Source organism: Corapipo altera, unplaced genomic scaffold, assembly GCF_003945725.1.
Source record: "Corapipo altera isolate COAL_440 unplaced genomic scaffold, ASM394572v1 133, whole genome shotgun sequence".
NCBI classification, from domain to species: domain Eukaryota; kingdom Metazoa; phylum Chordata; class Aves; order Passeriformes; family Pipridae; genus Corapipo; species Corapipo altera.
In genome coordinates, this window is record NW_020884939.1 from 1,255,819 (window position 1) to 1,279,647 (window position 23,829).

General features: G+C 40.2%; 1 protein-coding gene across 7 annotated transcripts in view; it reads right to left on the bottom strand.

Moving 5' to 3' along the window:
• RUFY2 (RUN and FYVE domain containing 2) overlaps positions 1 to 23,829 on the bottom strand; it is a 26,526-nt gene continuing 2,697 nt past the window's right edge. The window contains exons 2-19 of one of the 7 annotated variants that reach the window (XM_027660943.1): positions 22,229 to 22,292; positions 21,405 to 21,578; positions 20,794 to 20,911; positions 19,398 to 19,499; positions 18,358 to 18,481; positions 16,162 to 16,223; positions 15,497 to 15,562; positions 14,031 to 14,100; positions 12,729 to 12,830; positions 12,042 to 12,158; positions 11,405 to 11,572; positions 10,153 to 10,250; positions 6,296 to 6,415; positions 4,464 to 4,593; positions 3,993 to 4,087; positions 3,268 to 3,316; positions 2,916 to 2,993; positions 1 to 2,079 (exon numbers count right to left, since the gene is read on the bottom strand). In XM_027660943.1, coding sequence (XP_027516744.1) covers positions 1,936 to 2,079; positions 2,916 to 2,993; positions 3,268 to 3,316; positions 3,993 to 4,087; positions 4,464 to 4,593; positions 6,296 to 6,415; positions 10,153 to 10,250; positions 11,405 to 11,572; positions 12,042 to 12,158; positions 12,729 to 12,830; positions 14,031 to 14,100; positions 15,497 to 15,562; positions 16,162 to 16,223; positions 18,358 to 18,481; positions 19,398 to 19,499; positions 20,794 to 20,911; positions 21,405 to 21,578; positions 22,229 to 22,244 — 1,833 coding nt within the window. In that variant the 5' untranslated portion in view covers positions 22,245 to 22,292 and the 3' untranslated portion in view covers positions 1 to 1,935. The other 6 variants (XM_027660941.1, XM_027660942.1, XM_027660940.1 and 3 more) reach the window with 6 other exon arrangements.

Genomic DNA, 23,829 nt, shown 5'->3' on the forward strand with positions numbered 1-23,829 from the left:
TAGAATCAATCTAAAAGCAGGCTTTTACAGAAACACAAAGATACAGCATTAGTCATAGTGTGGTCCAAAAACCTTAAAAGCTGGCCAGGTATGTAGTTTGAATGCAAGGGAACGTCAGCATTCACCAGTTTGTTCAAGGAAAAATGTTACTTGGAGACAGTAAAAACAATCTGAGTAATTGCACGCTTTTCCCCTTGCAAAGAGGGTAGCACAGAGGAGAGGAAAAGATGGCAGTTAAGTAAGAAATGTAATTTATTGTATCTTATGGGAATCCATTTTCAAAAGTTGCCTGTTTTAAAATTGCTTCTGTTCAGTTGCATACTTTTGGAGAAGTTACTTATTAAAGCAGTACAGATTAGTGTTATCCTACATCAACCCCTGCTGCCTCCGGTGCCCACTGGAAAACACTCTGGGAATACTCTCAGGAGGCACATGAGCAGCACTTGACTGTGTCTTTAGCAGGGTAGGTCCCCACTCCCCAGCACAGGCAAAAGTTTTCTAAGCATCATGAACAAGTCATAATAAAATAAAATACAATTCTCTCAATTACAAATTTAAATAAAGTGACATTATTCCCTTAGTTAAGTTGCAGATCAATTAAATTTATTTTTTTTCCAAAAGTTATTTACACATTTACAAGTATTTGTTTGGTATTTTACAAAAAGTTACATCAGGTCATTTTAGAAACATTTTTCTTTACAAAAGCTACATAAGCAACTACATTGAGTGTTGAAAAGAACAGCTATGTTAGATTTTAGAGTACCAACTAAATCCCCATCCCCAGAGACAAAGCTAAGCTAAACAAAGTGCAAGGACAACTAGAAGACTTGTTCCCAAGCCTCCCTTTTCCTGTTAGTAGGAATAGTCCAAGCCCACAGCTGAAGAAGCTCCTGGGCTGGTAATTCTGCTGAGGGCTCGTCAGTGCCGACAGAGTGGGGGGGCTCAAAGGTGCTCTGGAAAAAAATGAAGTTTAGGAACAAATTCTGCAAGTTTGAGGGAGATGGTGACAAACTAAGAACTTTCCTGTGCAACACAGAAAGGATGTGGTCCCTGGTATTTAATCCCAGGCTGTCCTGGTGGTTTCTAGAGCTACACACTGACTACATGGACAGCCTGAGAGCATGACTTGCACGAAAATAATGCTAAGAGGTGCATTCAAAGTTGCAACGTCAGGCAAAAGGTTTGTGATGGACAGCTCTCTTTGGATGGAAACACAGATACATCATATTAACAGTTCATTTGCAAAAATCATTCACCAAAACACACCTTCCTTCTGCAAGTGCCCGAGGCACTGCTTGTTCCCTGACAAAATCTCCCCTTCCACCTGTGACTCCACAGAGCAGAGCTGTCAGTGCAATACTCCTGGATGCATCAAGTCCTGCTAATTAAGAGGAAGTAAACAAATATGGTATTTGGCAAGAACTTATCAGAGCACTGCATTAATGGCCATACTTTTTAAAAAAACAATTGAAAACGAGCTACTGCATGGTTTTGCTACACAACAACGTATCACAGGCACACTGAGGGGCAGAATCAGGTTGAACTTGTGGCAGACTAGCCTGTAAAAGCAGGGAAGTGCATCACCTTTTTCAAGAGCATCTCAACAACTAAAATACTCACCAAATGTTAACACTGAATCTCCTCTATAAGCTGCCCTGCCTCCTCCAAAGGAGATGCTGAGCCATTTGTTAGACCAACATCCTCATCTGTTTGGGTTTTTTATTTTTCCACATGTGCATTTTTTACATTTGGGTCCCATTTTCTCTGTTGGTTTCAAGAGGAAGCAGAGAAGTGACTCCTCCAGTGCACCTCAAAACCAACTCTACACTGCTTACCTGGAAGCCTGGAAATACTACTGTACATTCTTTAGGTGGTGTTGGGTTTTCTACAGGAATAGCTGAACACCAGAACTAATGAATATCTAGTGACACAACCTTAGGGCACGTTAGAAGAGCACCTCTGTATGAGCATTGCGTGGCAGGAGTCACAGACCCGGACAGGCCTTGGTGAGGAGGGCAGAGGAAGCTCATTGTCAGAACAGGCATTGCAGAAGATCTCACCACAGTTTCTACAGTGATGCTAAATAGTGGGGAGAAGATTAAAAGTTTAAATTTACAATGGAAATGTACTCAGCAATTGGGAAAAATAAACAATATACACAGAGCAATCCGAAATGTGGCCCCTTTCACTTCTTGGGTCTGAGCACGGAATCAGCTTTCAAATGGGAATTCACCCACGTCCCAAATTATGATGCAACCCTACACAGATCATGTTTATCTAGATTGCACCACAGTGGTCTAGGTCCTTATATATTTATTACTTCTAGGGCCTTATATACTTATTACTTTTTTATTTATATATATGCTTTGCAGATTGCACTCAAGCTCTAGATTAAGCACATATTCTGCTGTATAAAAATACAGCCTGAGCAATGATATTCCAAACATTGGATGCTTCTGTCAGGTAGAAAATTGAGATTTAACATAAAAAGGTAAGACGAAAATTCCTGCACACATTATTAAAGCATGGAAATTACCATCACATTTTACTTTAAAATGACAATAAACTCACATTTTCTAACTCCACTGTATAAAAAGATGTCATAAAAAGACTTCCACACGTCAAACTGTAACAGTGCCAGAGCTGACATGTGTTTGAGATGAGGATTCCACAAAGTACTTAAATAATTTTAAAGTTTTAAAATATTCCTTTGTGGCACTTAACCAAAAGACACCGTTTCTTTTGAAATTAGGGCCCAGCTGCACCATATGTATCAAAGAACTAGAAAGACACCTCAACAATAACTCTGCATTCACCTGAGCATTTACACTTCATGGCACACCTCTAAGATAATTAACTTTTTTTTCTCATAATAGTTACAAACATGTTGGAAGAAATTTTATTAAAAGTTTTACCTTCCTTTTGGAAAGCGAAAATTCCTTTTCACATAACTTGCAATGTGTGGCCTCTTTGTCCTTCAACCAAACCTGGCCCTGGAGGAAAAATTACCATAATTGTATGTACCTAATGAAGTTAAACTTTGGGCTTCGGGGGACAGGACAAATCAAGAGCAGAACATTCACTGTCTGAATTGCTCAGTGCCCTGGGACCAGTGTACAGCAGCACAGGACTGCTCCAAAACACCCCAAAACCAAAAGGAGACAAGACAGAGCAAGTATAGGTGCAAAGAGAACGTGCTCGAGGTACTAAAGATTTCAAAAGGAATAGTTAAAAAAAAAAGTTTTCTTTCCTCAAAGTGCTACTGACCTGCAATGCTTTGTTGGCTTCTTTTATGTCTTCTATTTTCAGCTTTGATCTAAAGAATAAGATAATGCTGTTTCAAACTTCTACATGGCCAGTCACGGTCTAACAATTTAAAAAGTTGGTTTCAACCTCAAAAAATTCTAAGCCAAGTTCTCTGAAGAAGAGCACAAGCCTACCCTGTGTCAGTGTGGAGAGAGCAGCCTCCCCACAGCCACCCCTGAGCCACAGGATACACACCCCCAGCTATTCCAGAGGGCATCCAAGTCCCCTTTTAGCCTCTGCACGCTGGGCACTGGGCTGCTTTGGGCTGGGGGACAGAGAATTGCCTTCACAGTGCCTGGGAGGGGCTGTGCTTTGGATCTGTGCTGAACACGGGTTGGTAATGGAGATGGTTTTGTTATTGCTGAGCAGAGCACACACAGATCCAAGGCCCTTCCTGCTCCCTGTCCTGCCACACTGGGGAGGAGACTGGGGATGATGGGAAGTTTGGAGGGCACACAGCCAGGACAGGGGATCCCAGCTGACCAAAGGGACATTCCAGAGCTGCCAAAATTAAAAATTAACAGACCTGACCTAACTAGACATATTCACTTCTCCTAACTGGTCAGTTACCAAAATAACAATATTATTGTCACAGACAGTCTAATACACTTGAGCACCATCTGATTATTGTTCTTAATTCGAGTTTATCTGACAATAATAACAGTCATCACGAATAATGGAATTACTCGCTCAGCTTGGATGCCAGTTCTTGGAGAGCAGCTTCTTGGTCTTCACATATCCTTTTCAGTTGCTTGTTCTTTTCCTGAAGTTTAAGGAACTCCTTATAAGAAAACAAACAAAGTAAAATGAAGTCAAACTCTTCTCAGGTTGTATTTGCCCCCTGCCTAGAAAACTGCTCCTGCCCAGAGCTGACCATGCTGAGCAGGCCAAGGGAATGAGTGATCCATCCCACCACTGGGGCTCCGAGTTCAACTTGGAACAGCAACCACTCACAATTAAACCAAAGCACTGAGCTCTGATCTGAGGGCTAAATGGAGAGTAAAAACCCCATTTTTTTCTTATTCTATTTGTGAGAATATACTAATCTAATCTTCCTTTTCTACTTGCAGAAATTCTTTAAAATACCATGTCAAAGTCCATAATTAACTTTGCAGGCAATGTCTAAATTACTAGTCAAATTTTGCTGCAGAATTTACTTTTTTAAGGTTAATTATTTCTTGGGTCTCTATTCTCAGATGAGATACAGTTTCCTTCTCCTTCTGAAGATCATCCTCTAGGGTTTGCCGCCACTCCTTTTCTATCTTCAAATCTGTTTCCAGCTGAAGCCTAGAATATGTAAAACAAAACAAAACATCACTGTGCACTAGAGTATCATTTTTAAAAACAAAAATGAGTTTATTTCTGGGTGCAATAGATGATTATGATAATAAATTATTAACTTACATGTTTTCCCAAACAGAAACAATGAATCACCATAACAATATTTTATGTATCAGTGCAGTAAACAAAGCATTGTCACTTAGAAAATGCTTTTAAAAATAAGTGTGTTTAAAGTACCAAGAATATGGCATAATTTTGAAGAGTTGACCTTCAACATAAATGAGTAAGAGAAGACTAACCACAAAATTCTGAAGTATTTTTAAAGCATGCATAAGTGAAAGCCCTCTTAACCTTAAACAGCTTGTTTCTAAAATAAACCAACCCAATCTGCCACAATGGTTGCAGATCTCTCTGGTACACATAAAAGTTATTTAATTTTACACCTGTAAATGTGAATCTTCTATTTTAGACTAAGGTTTATGGCATTTTGAACAGAATTGACCTTTCTACAGAACTGAGGTTCAACACAAAGAGGGAAATGGATTCTGTTAGTTTAACAGAAGGCCAGTTAAAGGAATTAGGGCTACTCTGATGAAAGGTCCATTCCAGCTGGAATTTTACTATCAGTTTCATGGAAGAGTTGGTGTTTAGAATGTTATGGATAAACCAGAGGGTGGAAGCACACTGTTCAAACCTTGCAGATCTAAACTGTGCCAACACAAAAAGAGGAGAAAAATCTGAGAGTATTCATGCAAGGTCTTCTGATGAAAAACCTGTATCCACATTAATTTTCCTGGTTTAAAACCAAACCATTTTCAAAGGAAAGACTTACATTTTGGGACACTACCTCAGCATCTGGCTGAAAAAGAAGTGAACGTGACCTGGAGGTTTCAGAATTGCAGAATTCTAAGCCTGGGGTCTGAACTGTTCTTTTGCCCAAATCTGCAGAGATGACTGTGGTAGTAAAGTGAACATTTATCATGACAGTTCAACAAGTGTATTAACATTCAGAGCTGTGAGAGAGGGGAGGGGGCTAATAATGGGATTGGAAATCACTAAATTTTAAGCCACAGATTTACTTCAATAATCGATGTGTTATCTTCTCAAACGGGGAAAACACCTGCCCTTACAGGTAGCTTTTAGCATTACATATTTCTTTAAATTAGTACTGAATGATTTAACAGGAGAAAGACTAAAGGGTTGGCTTTTACATTAGTTTTTAACTTTTATGACTCTGGTGAATTTTTATTTTTTTATTTCCTGTGCAGTGCTATGTTAAACCACTTCTGCCTTATTCACAAGCAGATCAACCAAACTATTCTTATGCCACTTCTGTTTAAGTTTATCCTGCTCCACGCTTGTGGGTTTTGTTAAGAGTGTGTATTACTACTCCTACTACACTATGTATTTTCCCCCACTTAGGATAATTCCCTCATGAATTAAGCTGGCACTTTTAGACAGAAAAATAATACTGTTCTTTCCCTTCCTTTCAAGCTGTACATCATTTTAGAGGCACTCAAAGCCAGCTTGACTTTCCTGGAATGGCATATTTTCTCCTGCATTGCCAGTACCTCACATTAAGATCTTTAGTATTTACATTCTGTTCAAAACCATTTCTCAACAACCAGCCTGGATCAGGACACAGGACATATTGCCATGTAGAATGTTTACTGCCATGTGTTTTTCCAAACAGCAAAGACATACTCACAGCTGTTTCTCCTTCTGGGAGAATTCCTTCTGCAGACTTTCAGATTTATTCACATATTCCTGCTTAAGTTTCTCATCCTCAGCCTCAGCCTCCATTTGGGCCTTCTCTGCTTGCTGCAATCTGGTGTAATTCAAATCAACTTTGGGTAAAACTGAAGCTAGAATTAGGGTGTAGAGGGTGAAGAAGACAAATAAAAGAAAAATGGGGAAATAGAAACATTTCTAAATAAAAACAAAGCCTGGGGGAAACTCACAAACTCAAACGAGAAATCCATCCAATGCCTAGAGAACTAGCTCCTGGCTTTTCCCAGTCAGAGAGCAAGCACTGTCAGCAATCACTGCTTTATTTTCTGCTCATGAATAACAGGTGCCAAAGCATGATGATACAGAGTTTGAATTGAAGCACAGAACTTGATGCTTTTCTTTTTCCATTAGCATTCCTTCATGTGGTATTTTTGAAGCTTTTTTTTTCCCCCCCAAATAAATCCTGTAGAAGTACTTGGCTCACACTAGTCACCCATTAAGAGGGGGCAGAACATGTGTTGTGCAAAAGCAGCTCAAAACAATTGAGGCTTAAGGCTGAATACAGAGCACTGCAGTCAGACAGCAAAAAACTTAACTAGCCTAAGACATCAAAGTACACCCTGACAGGTCCCACTACACTTATAGAACTATTTCAACCACATCATATTCTTAAATTAATTTAAATAATCTGTATTAAAAATAATGCATTCTTACACTGGTTAAAATAGCTCCATACTATAGACAAATAAAAACGATTCATCAAGAAATGAGGGATTGGTTTTTTTATTTAATCTTTCTTTACTGAATTCCAGGGGTTTGTGCCTGCTTCAGCTAACACTCCCCTTGGAATCCATTACTTCACTGTGGGCCCTCCCTGCTTGGTCACCTCTTTAGTGCAAAAAAAAAAAAAAGATGGATGTAATGTAACCAAAGGGAATGTACTAAAATGGGACTTGTGCTGCATCAGGCTATCCCTGCCTGGATGAAAAGGCAGGAGAGTGGAAGAGCCTGTGAAGGACCACTGAATGTCCCCACCTGCTGCATCCCATTTAGCAAAACTGTTTAAGGGCCTCTCAGGTGAGTGGTGGGAGAAATTTGAGAGATGCTTGATTTCTCAATTCCAGCAGCTACCTGAACACAGAGCAACTCAACTCCAGTGTCAGCTAAAAAGAGGTAAGTCAGCAATATGTTTGCCTCCGGGCTTCTGCTGATGCACCAGCAGGAGTTTGCAAAAGCTGCCAGTAAACAAGTGAACAAAGGCTGGAATTAATCTTATCCAGTGTGCACTATCTCAGCTGTCCCAGGGGGTTTGAGAATGATGCTCCCAGTCATACTTGCAATGGTAGTGCACAGAGGGCCAAATCATGCCAAGGAGAATACTGGGGAAAAGCAGGTCAGTTCCCTGTGCAGAAGCTGAATGAAGCTACACAGGACATTAACACCAACAGCGAGTTAAATCCTGCCCTAAATCACAAAATCTACTCCAGTGTAGTTTCCACAAGCAAGGCAGAAGGGGACTTGGCTGCAGCCCCATGCCCTGGGTGCTGGGCCTGCCTGCACTGCTGGCATTCACTCAGAGGCTGAGCTGGCCCCAGTCTGCAGCTGGATTGGCCACTCAGATGGTACTGGGGCAGACACTTGTCTACACAGTCAGATGGACAGTGCTCCCATTCCTGCTATGGTCCACCCACTGGTCTAGTCAGTGCTTGTGGTTTGGGTTTTCTTTGAGGATGGAAGATATTTACTTTTATTTTTCAGTAGCCAGCCCATGTTACAGGCTCTTTCTGACTCCAAACTAAGGAATAAGGCAGCATACAACCATGGAGTAGAAACCTTTCTGTATTATGTCCTGCCCACTTTTGCAAACATATCCCCTTGTGCTGAAAGACCTGAAGATGACTTTCCCAGTCAACTTGCACTACAAATTTCAGAGCAAACATCAGGAAATGTATCAGGGGCAGTCAGGTGGTTAAACCCTCTTATTTCTGCAGTGCAGCCAAGCAGCAACTCACAGCAGAAATTTGAGTTGTAAAGGCAGCCCAGTGATGGGTGAAGGGAGGGAAAAGGCTTTGGGCACTCCCACGGCTGTTGGGGTGTTGATGTGCAGTCGCAGCCAGGCAGATCCTCCGCTGACAAACCAGCTGGACAAGTTCAGGGGCTGGGCCCTAACCCTAAACCCTTTTTACCACTGCACCTTTCCCGGCAGCCAGCAGGGTGCAGCTGCTCTGGGCAGGAGGGGCAGGAGGCACAGCTACAGGATTTACTGTCCCTCCTGTCTGGAGTCCCACCCAAGTCAGGCTCCATGAAAATATTTCACCACGTGACATCAGCAAAATGGAATTGTGCTTTAGCTGTTTTATCCCCAAACCCTGTCATTCTTTCACTGCACATACAGATTATATATGTTGGCAGCACCCTCTTTTCTCACATACATTGTTCTGATAGAACACTCTGCTCCTCTTCCCTAAACTCCTGTCACTCTGTGTAAAACAGTGCTCGTTACAACCACAACACCCAACAGAGAGCCCGCTTTGGGGACAAATACAGCCTACAACTGAAAGCAGTAAGCAGGGGAAAAGGTATTTTAACCTCCTACAATAAACTTTGTTTGACAACTAAGAAGTGATTAAATAGCATTAGAAAACTAGCTCACATTTGCTTAGTAATAGTGCAGTAATTTACTGGTTTTTTAAGAGGGATAAGTGAGATCAGAGGTGATGTTCTTTCAGAAAACAAAACAGAACCCAGCTACGACCAGTTACAGTGCAGGATTTCTAATACCACTTTAAAGTCTGAATTTTAAAGTTCTGAAGGTCTATTTTATCAGTAACTATTTCAACCCAGCAGATGAGAAGGAGCTTTCAGAATGATATATCCTTGACAAGCTTATACTGGTGCTGAGCTTCATTGCTGGCACATTTGACGAATGACATTGCAATAGTCCTAGTTTGAGTTAACAGATCTTTGTCACTTCATGAATGCAGTGGACAAAAATCAAAGACAGATGAAGGCAGCAAAACATTAAAAACAAAAATTGGGATAAAGGATAAAAAGAAAAAGAAAAAAGAGGAAAAAAGGATGTCAATAAAAGAATATTCATGTCACTAATTTTTTTTTTAATACATGTTTTTCATAATCAGATTTAAATGAAAAAAAAGACATGTCAAACACCAACATGACAGGGCTCATGGATATGTTATATTTTACAATTAAAAAGATCAATGTTGCATATAAGGCCACTAAATCAAAACATATGAATCATATTATATCATGTAGTACATGCAGTCTAACTGTAATGTAAATTTATATTCTGGACTTTTAGTCTTTCACTTTTCAACCTTCCAGTGTGAAAACTCATTAGGTCATTGAAAATAATGGCACTTCCAAAGCAATGGACAAAACTGTAACAGCTTCAGTAAATACACCAGTGATCTTTGAAGGCATTAAATGCTTATATTAAGCACATGCTTAAGTACAAGCCAGATTAATGCTTCAGTTTCTATTGCATTTCATTCAGGTGGGGGAAAAATAGGTAATAATGAATTGTAATTTTGAAACAACTGAAAGAACAGCTTTTGATATCAGCACAAAAACCTAGGACCGGAAGAAAGATGGTGGAGGGAGAAAACTGAAAGATCAAGTTTGTGTTTCAAGGAAATTGTATTTGTTAAACAGAAAAAAAAGATCCAACGGCAAAGCACTAGGGGAAGTTTCAGAAAGGTTCATTTTAAACGTTCTACTTGACAGTTACATTTCAGTGGCAGCTGTGTAGGAATGCAGTAAAACGTGAGGGGATGGAGTGATAAACGGAGAGAAACAGAGATGGGGCTGTACCTTTGTTCTAGTTGTTTCATAGCTGCATTAATTTGATTGGTCTTATCCTCTAATCGACTAATTATTTCACTCTTTTCTTTCATAGCATCTTCAGAAACCTGTGTTACAAAAAAGGTCAAAACTGAAGTTGGTGTATTTTGCACTGCTACCTCGCGGGGGCTTTTTCTTCAGTATCTGAAGGGGAAAACTTGCAATGACTTCATGTTTTAATTATTTTAAGCATTCCCTTCTAAAAACCCTTGCTGACAAGTACTTAACATTCTATGCCTGGCAAATCTGTAGTTTTGTGCTCTGTGAGTGATGCTATATTTTAAGTAAAAATGTTTCCCTTTGATTTCCTTTCTTAGTTAATTATTTTGGAAGTCAACTTAAATTCACCGATCCAGTAGCCCATTAGAACCTTACCAGTAAAGAGCCAAAGTGTTTAGTCCTGAAAATCACTAAGGTTCTCCCACAGATCCAAACCCCACAGATCCTCACACTGGAGAACATTCTCTTCTCATTTTTCTTTTCAGCTCTATTTATATTTCTCTTTCTCTGGTCCAGTTTCCTCACAGTTGCAGGTGGAAAAGTAGGATCTTTTGTCCAGCACCTCAATTATCTTTTTGCAGCATCCTGATTTTTTTCCCCTCACTCTGCCACAGATTTGACTGCTTTCTTGTGCCAGTTTTGATAATTTATTCCATAAATTAAAGTAATGTTCTGCATTAATAATTCACTGGTAAACTTCCCCAGTGTTTTTGTTATCTGTTCACTGTATGGGGCGATCTCTGAGACCCAAATTCTCCCAAAAAGGCATTGCATTGTTATTTTCTTAATTTGTTGACAGATTCAAAAAAAAATAAAAAAAACTAAAAAACCCCCCAAAACTGTAATTACTTTTTTCTACTTAACACAGTCTTGTCTTCCTTTTCTTACTTGGAAAGGTCAGGTCTTCAACTCCTCACTATGTGCCTTTCATTTTTTTAATACAACACAGGTCAAAAAAAAGTCATTATACAGATGCACTATTACTCTCTTTCACACAGCATGTTATTAGGCCATGATCTTATCCCCACGCTCTTTTCTTCTATAAACACACCCAGTGGCTGCCTTCAGAACTTTGTGTGAAGTCATGTTTGCACAAGCAATGCCCCAGAATGTCCCACTGACCTAAGAAGCGTAAGGGAACCAAAACCCAAAGGAACAGCATATTTAACTGACCAGAATGGCAATGCATTTCTCTCACTTGCTTTGTCTGCAGCAGTTTTACCTGCAGCTTTTGGTACATTTCCATGTTAATTGCTTTAACTTCATCAAGCTGCTGGCGGAGGCCGATGAGGGTATCCTGCTTCTCATGGATATCCTTCTCCAGCAACTTCATGGCAAGCTCTATCTCGTGTTTCATACTGACTTGAACCACCAGCTCATTCTCCATATCCTATAATACACAAGCACAGTGCAACACAGGCTAATTATGTAACTATGTAACACTCTATCTTGAAAAAACCCCGGGAAGCAAACTCGAACAGAGCAGCAGCACCACCTATTTCACCCCTTCCGAAATTCTGCCCCTCTTTCATTTTGCAAATTATCCACTACATAAATGTTACACTCATATACTTAGTGACCAATGGGGTTTGCTTAACTTCAGGAGAAGACAATTCACACGACAAAAAATTACCCTGTCAGAGCTGCACAGAGTTGCCTCAGTATTAACTACAAAAACAGAACTAAAGTATTTATATTTAGCATAATACAGAGCACAGAGTACTGCTAACAACTTAACCTAAAATTTCTCAAAGAAAAATATTCTTTCTCTACTATTCTTCAGCAACATTATTACAGAAATATTGATGTGTTGATTGTTCTGTTAAAAACCTCTTTTTATCACAGGCAGCAAGACTCACCTGTCGAAGTTGGGACTCCTCCCGAAGCTGCCTGCGAGCTTCACTGTACATCTCATCCAAACCCTGCCTGGAGTGTTTGTAGGTCTGAAGTTCTGCTTCAACATCCACTTTAGTTGCCTACAAAGATACAGACAGTCTTTCTCCATCACAAGTACAGCAATTAACAGCAGAGATTCAGGAGAAACAAAATCAACCTGACAAATACATTATCCAAGCACAGCACAGACACACAGGGAGCTGCTCCTGCCCTGTGATCATCAGTTTTAGAATGAGAATTGAGTAAAGGTAGCAAAAGGAACATCTATACTGCAGCACTGTCCTCCTTCAGTGTCAGTTCAACACACAACTGTTTCAGTACTGAGCAATCCAAATATCTGCTTAACCTGGGCTTTTACCCATCATCCTGGGAAACACGTACGAGGAGTCACAGAAGGAGCTGCAAATCAGCTGGAAAGTCAAGTTTAGCAGCTGGACACACAATGACTCCAGATACAACGAGACAGGCCAAAACAGACAGTCTGCCAACTAAAACACAGCCTATTTTGACAAGACTTTCACACAGTATTGCCTTCTCATAGGTCCTTTCTCTGATGAAAGTTGTTTCAGATTTGGACAAGTCACAGCTCACTTCAGGCTGAGATGTACAAACACAACGTCACGATGTTAAATGTGGTGAAACCAACATACCTCTAGATGATGCTGGGTTTTCATTAAAATCAGAGTATTTTCACTCCTTAATTGATGGTTTTCTTCCTGGAGTTTAATTATATTGTTTTTAGCTATCGCTAACTGAAAAGAAAAAACAAACAAACAAACAAAAAAAGTAAAGCAGTGTGACCACTACTGTGAGTGGAAACAAAGGGAAAAATGAATGCAAGACCAAGACATCCTCTGCTCTATTCTCACCTACCAAACAGAGGATTAATTGTTTTGAAGAAAACAAAGCTCCTGGTTTCAGTCCTGAGTCACTTTCATTACACAGCAGCACGAGTATTCAAGATACTTCATTATTCCATGTCTGGCAAAGAACATGCTTTCTTTTCCTTGCTTTATTATGACTTAAAGACCCCCAGCTCCCCTTCCTCATCCTCAGTTTTTTGTTTCCATTTGACTTCAAGTTCATCCAGTTTTATTCTCTTTTTTTGGACATCTTAATGTATCAAATGGAGCAATTTACATAGGAGAGCCTCTCCCAGATGAAAAGCAAACACATTTACAGAAGATGACACTTCATAACTGGGCCCTACAGTATATACCTTAACATCAGAATTATAAGCCAAATGATCAAACTAGGTGAGAGCTGAGGGTTTGTAAAGGACCCAGAATACTCTGAGAATTAACACTCAGGAACAATGTCTTTCCTCTGTGTGGATACATTATACCCCGAGTCCCTTCCACAGCTGAATTTAGAGTTTTCAATTTTCCACTTCATTAACTATTTCTCAAGCAGCTCGGACTTGGAAAAAAAAAAAAAGATGTTGTCTCTTACAAAGTTAAAAACATTAGAATCTAGTCAAGCATCAAAGACAAGGAGAAATATAGGATACAAATATAAAACCAGAACTAGACAAGTCTAAAAGCTCTATATAGGCATACAGAAAACAAGTAAGAAACAATCCTTTGGCTAAAGCTGAGTAACAGAAATTGCTCGGTGAACTGCTTTCTGTCTCTCTGTAGCAACTGGTGCCATCCATTCTGGACTAGTCATCTGCACAAAATCAGACTGACAGCTGGCATTAGGAAAGGATTCTCTTCTCATTTTGTCCAAAAGTTGGAAATTGCAATGTCACCTAGAATTAATTTCCCGGTCCTACAGGCTACCTAGGCAAGCTGGCTTCAAATCCCTGCAGTTACTGCACCTTTCCTTTAGGCCAAAATAAAGGTATCTGAACCCATTATACAAAACTTACATAGAATAATATAATATATTTAGCAAAACAGCCTTTGAGAGTAAATAATACATTATACATTCCTAAAAGAAAACAATACCTCTTCGATCAGTTTAGTGTTTGATTTCTCCAGTGAATCAACCCTCGCATGGAGGCTGCTGACTGTGCTACTGAGAGGGAAAAAGAAAAAATGGTATTCAAAATTACAGCAAAACTCAGCCAAACAAGCACAAAAACTGTAATGTAAGGTACAGGGATTAATGGTTAAGAACTAAAAAGTCTGCTCCCGTTATCTGAGGTTTTCCTAAATATAAGAAAATTACTCTCCTTTGTTGAATATTTTTATACTTCTTTACAATTCCCAATGTCATCCCTGTCACTTAAACTCCTGGTTGGCTATGACTTCACATGTATTCTCCCTTTCCTTTATCCTCACAACTATATCCAAAGCATCCAAAAGATAAATGAGTTCCCTTCAAGGAAAATCTCAGTGTTTACAAAGAGTTTACAATCTCCATGTTATTTTCCCCTATAAAACAAAACCATTCTCCAGGTTCTCTTCCTCTAAAACACATTTCTTTTATAAAATCATTGATTTTTTTGAGATTTGTCTCTCCTTCTTGATGCTTCTTGATTTCATTTAAGAGTCTCATCAGAATTTTATTCCCTTTTATTACTCTTGTTTTTTACAGTATCAAACTACAGTCAGGCCTTTTCCATAACCTGATTGCCTGTTTCTGCTGGAAGCACATGTTTTTCAGGTTGCACCTCACACACAGGAAAACAAAACACCATTTCAAACCAGACTATCTCTACTCCAACAGTAACCTTATAGTAACTAATGATCGAGACTACCAGCATTCAAAAATTAAAAATATGATCTACATTTCAAAAAGGGAACAAGATTAGCTGTGCTATGTACTCTACTTTGTGGGTTTATTTGGTTTGGGGGTTTGGTTTATTGGGGTTTTTCTCCCTTTTAAGCTCCTCACACTGTTTAATTTTGTACAGTTCTCCTCAGGGAATTAAAATCTCTGCTCCTGTGTTTGCACAGTACCAAACACAGTGGTGGACTGGGCTTGTTGCATCATGCAAAGTAAGGGGGAAATGCTGCTTTCCTGAAAACTGTCTCTAGAGGAACCACAACTACAAGTAGCTTCCAGCAAGCACTGAACTTTCAGCCCTAGATGTTAAAGCTACAAACTAAAATATTCTGAAAGGCAGAGAAACAAAAACACGTGGATTCACCCAGAACACTCAAATCCAGCTCGAATTCAGACCAAGCTCTTCGTACCTGTGAAGTTACAACCCTGAGGACCTTCACCAGCTTTGGCCTGCTGGTTTTTGCTTCTTTGAAAAAAATAAAGGTTCTGACTGCCAAAACAAAAAGCATGAAAACTCACACTTCCTGAGCCTTCCCTGGGAGAGTGTCCTTTCCTACTCCACTAAATCCTCAGCTTAAACACCAAGAACTTGCACCTCTTTCTTGTAGTTCTTTCCCAAAGCTGTGGTGCAACAGGAATTTCCCTGCCTGCCCTTATACACACACTTCTAAGTAATACTTACTTCAGTTGCCTGTTTAGTTCTTCAACATAATTCTTTTGGTCCAATATTGCAGCAATCTGAACATCTCTAAAGCAAGCACAAAATGAAACTAGCTTTAAAAAAATGATGTATTGAACCAGGTACTGAAAATATGCATATCTACCATATGCAAATGTCCACCTTAACTGTGTTTTTAAAAAGAGAGGAAGCAACTTCATCTCACAGTCATGAAGTCAATAACCCACATTGTGATAGCAGTAAGAGAGAAAGAAATCCAGTGCTTTAACTGCAAACAATTCCTGTACATGAAGCCTAAGAACACACACAGTCTGAAAAGAAAAAGGATGATTATTTACTCTGCCATAACTCTGGTTCTTTGAAACAATGACTAAACCCCAAGCTGAGGGCTTAGAGGTCTGTAGGTTCCTTTTCACTGCCACCCTGCAATCCTCCAATACTGTCCAGCAGGTAAAAGCAGTAGGTGATGCTGCTGGAGTTTGCTCCAGAGTGCAAATGTTCTTCCAGCTAACCAGTCATACAAAACAATTTAGGATGCCATTTCGCTTGAGACTGAAATCAGAAGATTTCATTTCTAGGGAACCTGACTTATTTCTACAAAGGACAGGGCCCCACTCAAGAAATCATTTGTTAATATGCAAAATCAGAGGTATTTGGTGAGGACATACCTTTCTTTACCCCCGATGTCATCATCACTCTTCAAATACACAGAGAAATCAATCACCCCAACCTAGTGGAAAGCAAAGGTACAGTTTCATATCATGCAAATAACTGTTGTTGATATTTACAGCCTTGAGATTGGTCCAGTTTCAGCTCAAAACCTGAACTATACCATTTTAAACGAGATTCTTTTTTTTTTAAGTGTAGATTCCATATTTACTAAGAATTATGTTACACATGAATAAAATTAACAATGTGCCATGTACCAAATTCCAAAGAAAAGATGACTTTTTCCTCTGACTGAGCTTAGCCACAAGCTTAGAGGAAACTTTCATTTAGGGAATTACCAGATACTCCACAGCCCTATCCCTGGCTGATTAGTGTTTCACATGATTCCCTGTCACAGCACACCTCCCAAACCAGTGTTACCCCATGTTTTGTTTTACAATATTCCTTGTCAAAATAATACCACCTCTCCACAATTGCTGATTCCCAACGGGGACAAATCAACTGCATTCATTTTTTTAACCTTTTCCAAATCTGAATCTAATTAATTTATTTCATATTCAATTGTAATTTAATCACATATACTATATATTCAACACTGCTACGAGTTCTGCTTCCAGCTCTATTCATGAATGTCTAACAAAAGTATTGAACCACGTTTGTTTTACCAAACCCCTTCCTCTTTGGTCTCTAGCAGCCTTTTCACAAAAGTATTTCAATTTCTCTATCTACTGCTCTTTTCTGTAGCTCTCTTTGGCTTTTGGATACAAGTAACTTGCTAAGTCTAACATTTACTTGTTTTATACAATGCAGTCAGTATCCTGTGATGGTCTTCTACTTGTTCTTTCCACGTCTTTGCTAAAAAGTCTCTTCTCCAAAAGCTTTTTTTAAATGTATTTTGCTCCTTAAAGCCAAGCACTATCTCTATTAAAAAAAAGGTAAAATGTTCTCTCCATAAAAGTTGCTTTATTTTAGTTCTCCATGTGTGCACACACACATTTCACCACTGAACAGCATTCTTTTAACACACCAAAACTGCTCCTGGCTGCGACTTCCATCAACCTCCAGAAGTTTTGTCTTTTTGCTCAACACAACTTGCTGTTTCTGGCTTCTCTGCGAAGGTGCCTTATTTATAGCACTCTTCACTAACAGAATTACTCTGGACACTTTATAAATGTCACATCTGGACAAGCTGCAAACAGAATCTCATCTGCACAGCCATTTCTACCTTCCCAAATGAAGCTTTACCTCCCCTCACACAGCAAGGCCACCAAGTGACCCAGATAACAGAGGTGCAGCTGGCAATGGGTTTGGGGATTTACAATACAGGCATTTCATTCTCAACACCAAGAGCAAGTTGGTAAGTTTTTTATAATTACAGGCCTTCCAGTGTTAGATCTTCTTTTACACAAATTGGGTGTCTAAAAGTAATATTAGATAGTAACCAGAACAAACAATCAAGGACAAGTTAACCCTTTGATCCAACAGCACACATATCCAGTTAGCTATAAGTTTTCTTTCCCAAAGGAATTGTTTTTCATCAAATATGTGCTGCAATACAGAAATAATCACTTAAACTATTAAGATTCTTTCCACAAAGAAGCTGAAAAAAATCCTCAGGACTGAACACAGTCTACATTTATTTGCAAATACTTGTGCATCTGCCTTCAAGGGAATGTGTTAAGATTTTCTTGGGAAAGAATGAAGTTCAAAGTCAAAGCTCGTTGCAAAGCAGGAAGAATTCCAAGTCTTGTTTTGAAGATTGAAAGTGGTCCCATTTCTCATAAGGTTGTTATGCAAAGAGAGTTTTTGTTCCAGGTCCTTGTATCATTCCTATTATTGTCCAGAACGGCAATAAATGAACCAAGCAGGATAAACTGATCAGGGAACATCCTCGAGGGGAGAAGGATGAGTTACACAGTGAGGATGGAAACAACTCTGCCTTGCTACTATTGCATCCATGTGATGACAAAGCATAACCCTGCATCCTTGCACTCTGACAATCACCACCATCCAAAGGCCTGACCCACCTGATATGAGGTTAATTCAACAGCCTCATGGCCCCAGGAGCTGGATCATCTCACCCTGAGCAGTCTCTAGTAAGATTTCTAACAAATCACAACTCTATAGTAAAAAAATTCACTGGATGCAAACATCCTATGGATTGCACACACATTCCTTTACCTGTGTTGACTTACTTGTGAATCCAGGTCTTCTCCCTTCACACACAGGTTGGCATCTATCACATTTAACCCAACCAACAGCCCAACAATTACTGCTCCTTCTTCCTCCATCATCAGTGCGTGATACTCATAAAATTCACTGTTAAAGAAGAAAATTGCATCTTATTGGTGTATTCCTTATATATACATCCAATAAATTAATAATAAGTGACATATAAATTTGATTTGTTTCTCTTACTGTAGCCTTCCTACAACATCCTTCAAGATGAACTGGGCCTGCCCATACTTTCACCTCATAAATATTTAAAAATTCCAAGTGCATGTTTCGTATCAGAGGCTATTATAAACAAAGATACTCCCTTTGGCTCCAGAAATCTGAGCCACAAGTTGCTGGATGGTTGGGATGGCTGAGGGCAAGGTTTTATTTGCTTTAAAAACCAAACCAAACCAAACCAGAAAAGGCTCTTCTGCACACATTTGCTATCAGCCATTTTTGAACAGGATACTACAACAGATGGATGTCTGGCCACACTGACTCAGACAACTCTCATGTTGTTAAGAAGCACTGCAATGCAAGGCAAAAGAAGAATGGTAAAAAAATTACCTTGTGTGAAAAAATGACTGGACTTTAATGAATACACGCTTGAAATTCAAGAAGCCAAGGATGAGATTAAATTTGTAAAAGGCAAACATAAAGGGCTGAAATGCTAAAAAGGTTCTTAAAATAAAAATACTTCACTAAACGACAGCACACCAGCACCTTCTCCTCCTTGTGCTTTTTAAAGAAAGTTTTAGATTCTATATGACAAACTGTGTTTTCAATGGAAAAGTCCACAGCTATTGAACAGCAAAACGACATCCTGACATAGCAGCATTAGCTAGGCATACAAAACTAGTCTGAAAAATATGGACAGCTTATAGCACTGAAAATCAGATGAACTCCAGAGGTTTTTAGTCCTTATTCTGCGTGGTGGAGGAATGCATAATTGTTTGTTTTTTAAGGAGACTAACCCTCTAAAAAGAAGTTCAAAACCAAAATCTAATGGGTTGTTTACCTGAGGAGATCTCTCTGGATGATCAAACAGCGAAGATAATCGGCCATTTTCTTTTGCATCAGTGCCAACCGCAGCCAGGCCCGGGCACGGCCCAGCGGCGTCCTGAAACAAGGGCATCAACACAAATGGCCCCAAATTAATACTATATTGATTAATTCATGGTCTGTAACATCTTATTGGTATTCTGGTAGAGCAACTGGTATTTCTGGAGCGGTATTTTGAACTGTTAAGTTGAGGATCACAGTCTGGGAAGCCACAATCCCCAGGCTTTGACTCCCAGCTTTGGGGTAACAGAAAAATTTTCATCTACTCAGCTGAGCTCGGGAGCAGACCCTGGAAAGAACAGGACTAGAGAAAGCACAAGAGCCTGATAATCTTGAAAGTCCTGTTTTCTGCTGAAGTAAAATGTTTGCAACAGTTGCAGGCTCCTTTCTGTAATTTGTTTATAAAGTTTTCAGAGGAATTGCAAGAAGAGTAACAGAACGCCCACCACAACTCCCCGTGCCAGCCTGCCTTCCCATTCCTGTTCTCTGGGTCTGAACACGGACTGAATTGTAGCTTTAACTCACACTTGTGTACAAATTCCGTGCCTTCTTAAGAAAGCAAGGCAAAAAAGGTGAAAATGTATGTAAAGGGCAAACGTGAATATCCAACAAATTAAACCTGGACCTTTAGCTCTTCCTCTCCTAGTGCCTGCACACCTAGAAGTGGTAGCCACATAAATGCAAAAAACTCCACACAAGCTGAATCCGGATAGCAGGAGAATAACATGCTTGGCAAAGGGTATTATTTCATCTGGTCCAAGAACAAATAACAATATATATGCCTAAATGCTTTAGATTAGTTCTAAAGCTACACATTATAACCCCTACACTGCCACATCCCAATCACAGCATAAACAAACTCTTTTGGAATTTCATGTGCAGCCAATTATCAAGTTAAATACAAAAGCAGAGTGCAGTGGAATGGGAGGAGATTGTAGCTCACAGCATAAATTTGTATTTGAGTAGGACCCTGCACACAAGAATATGAAAGGCTGCCCAATTCTCTCCTCTCTGGTCTGTCACCTTTCAGTTTTACACAGCCTTTGCTGACTGCACTCAGTGTTTGCTGCAGTTCTAGACTGCAGAGGCACTGACACACAACCTGCTCCTTTTTGCACCATTGTTGTCCACCATTCAGGAAACTTTTCTCCCAGGAGCATCAGAAAAGAACACAGAAACACTACTTTTTTGGCTGGTTTGTACAGAACAAGCAAAGCTAGCATGACTCCCCTGTGCTCCCACCAGTATCAAAGCTAGCTGTTCAAAGTCTTAATATGAAATGAAATCATGAGACACCTGTAAATTCTTAATCAGGTCCTTTACTTTCCTATATTTTTCCCAGTAGTACTTACTTAAGGCCAGGCAAATCTCTGACACTTGCTGCTATTTCCTCAGCTTCTGGATATAATTTCTCCACAAGTTCCAGAGGACCCCAGATGGTTTTATTGTAACTTAGAAAGGATTTTCTTACTATGAAAAGAAAAATTAAGTAATTGAATTAATTTAAATTACTGCAGTAGGTTTCTTCCTACTAGCTGTTGTGTAAAAGGGTTAACTGCTGAGTCTAGGCTTCCAGATAACTCCTAACTTCCACACTGGTCAGCTCACCAGTATCCAAAGCCAACTTCCCACTTACTTTGCTGGGAATGTAAAATTGATGTGCTAGAACAAAATAATATAAAAAGGAGGATGTCTAGCTAAAAATATATACTAAATACATACATGCAATTGAGGTAATCCCTGGACCACTTACAACAAATGGTGTAGAAAAGAAAAAGTTGGGAAACGTAGAAATACACGTGGCAAAGAAGTAATGATATTATTAGTTATAAAAGCTGACAATTTACATATTTTTCAATTCTTAATGCAACATAAGATGCTTTTTTTTATCTAATTCAAGAAAGAAAGGAAGAAAAATGACACATTGGGGATGAGAAATATGCAGGTAGAGCCATTACCACACCTTTCAGGCCGTGCTTGAGGCAGTGCTCCATGACAACGAAGAACTGCTGCAGAGGGGGGTAGTCGGAATCCAGAGTGCGGCCAAAGCTCAGCGCTGACTCAATGAGGCCTTTGATACTCAGTTTAGCCATATTCAATAAGTTTGCTCTTTCTACAGCTGTAGGGTCCTTTACAGCTAAGATAAGAGAGAAAAAAACCGTGATGGTTCAAGTCTTAAGAGAGAGGCAGAGTAATGAAAGGCTGCCTGGCCGCCTCGTTCAGACCCGAACCTGGGTGAACTCCCAGGAACGACTCAGGAAGTGCTGCAAAGCACCACCTCAGAGAAAAGCACCCACTACAAAAAACGTTCTTATTGAAATGTCAGTTTAGGTACCACACTGTCCCAACCAGTAAGTGCAGATTAACACAGGCACCACTGCTGCACCCCAAACTCTGCTGTAGGACTGCTGTCAGTGCCCCCTCCATGGCACCAATGCAGCATTCCTATTAATGTATGTATCTCGTGTACTGTATTCTACTTACAGAAGCAGGCATCCTACTTCTTATCTACAATCACTTACTAATTAATTAATTAATTTCACAGTGACACAAACCTTCCTTCTTAGGCTGCACAGAGTCTCAGCCACTAAACAGGGAGCGGTTTCAGGAAAATGTTACATATTACATACTGAAAATTCAGTTTCTCATCTAGCCACAAAGTATTTGCTACACAGGAAAGCTTAAGAATTAAAGGGTTTGCTTTAAATTAAAGTTTTTTGTAAACTTTACAAAATATACACTACAAAAATACATTTGGGGATTAAATCTAGTCCATAAAAAACCTACAGCTTTTTACAGTCATCTTAGTCTGACAGAATGGACAAGGTTCCTCTTCGTAGAGCTCCTGCTACTGAAATCAGTGTTCAGGAAATTCTTAGTTTGTTTTCATTTGTAGTGAAGCAGTTCAAACATTCAGATCAGCCTCTATTTTGTCAAACTAAAACACAGACCAAACTACCCTGTGTTAATTCACCATGATCAAAGTAACCAGGAAAGAAGCAAAAAGAGTTGATGATTTACTGTTTAATTAAATCCAAAAAATGAAGCAAAAATCCAAACACATCTCATCTTATTCAAGACACTGAGACACAGATGTCAGAATATCTAGAAAGATCTGTGTTTTAGAAAAAAATGTGAGCCTGTTCCTCTGCAAATCTCAGTACTGGTATATCTGGCACATCGGAAAGCATAAAAACCATCATAACAGATGGATATTTTCTCAGTTCCTCAACAGCAGGGGAATGATTTCTTTCATTTCCTGCATACCACAGCTTTAGGTATTTAGGTATTAGTTATTAGAAACTTAGGAAATTACTTTCTACTATTATGTTTTCCTACCTGCCTTCCAAATACCCAGCTACTCTATTACCATCCAATATAACCTATTCCTAGGAAAAAACCAAATCACTGAGATGACTTACCTGACACAACCTTAAAAACTCCTTGTATAGTCCCCCAATTCACCACAGCTCAACAGAAAACCCCAGAAGACACCAGGAAACCACGAGAGACAGTGTTCTGGCACAAATGTGCCCAGCTGGCAGGGACAGCTCCCTGCTTTGTCTCCTGCCTCTCTGCCCACTCAGTGCCAGGACTGACAGACCCTGCCTGGGGCAGGGTCAGCACAGGGTGCCTGGCTGTGGCAGGTGAGACTTGCAACAAGAGGAGCCTTTCTGCGGGTAAGGCAGACTTCCTGCTGCTTTATTAGGTCTGCTATGGACAGTACTAAACACAAGTGTTAGCGTAGGAAACGCCTTGCTTGCTGCAGCCTTCAGGTGGATAGCTCTCCCTTGCTGCACATCCTCTCTATTGCCCAAGGCCATCGTACCAATTCCTTTTTCAGGTGACCTCATTTTGACTTTTGGAGCTGATCCTGCCCACAGACAAGACTCCCGTATCTAGTGTCCTTTTAACTGGCAGCCCTCTCGTCTGCTTCTTCCGAGGCAAAATGCATTTTAGGTCTGTTTTAAAGCATGGTCTAGCCGCATACAGCTATTTTATTTCACCCGCTTCTAAATAAATAAATAAATAAATAAATAAATAATTTAGCATTTAACGTGGCGTGTAAAATCCCAAATGCGAAGTGCTGCTCAGGTACCGTACGGGGTGCGGCACAAACAGCAGAAGGAGCTCTGAGGGCTCCCCTCAGCCCCGAAGGCGCTGTTTGCCGCTGGCCCTGCCGTTCGGCATCCCCAGGGCCGTGGCGCAGGGCACGATGCTCCCGCCGCCCGGACGGGCAGCCGCGGGCTGAGCGGGGTCTGGCTGCGGCAGCGGGCGGAACGCGAGCCCGTCGCTCCCAGCAGAGCCCCCGCACGGCACCCGCAGCCCCCGGGACCGCGCGGCACCGCGCCCCGAGCCCGCTCCGGCCCCGCTCTGGCCCCGGCGGC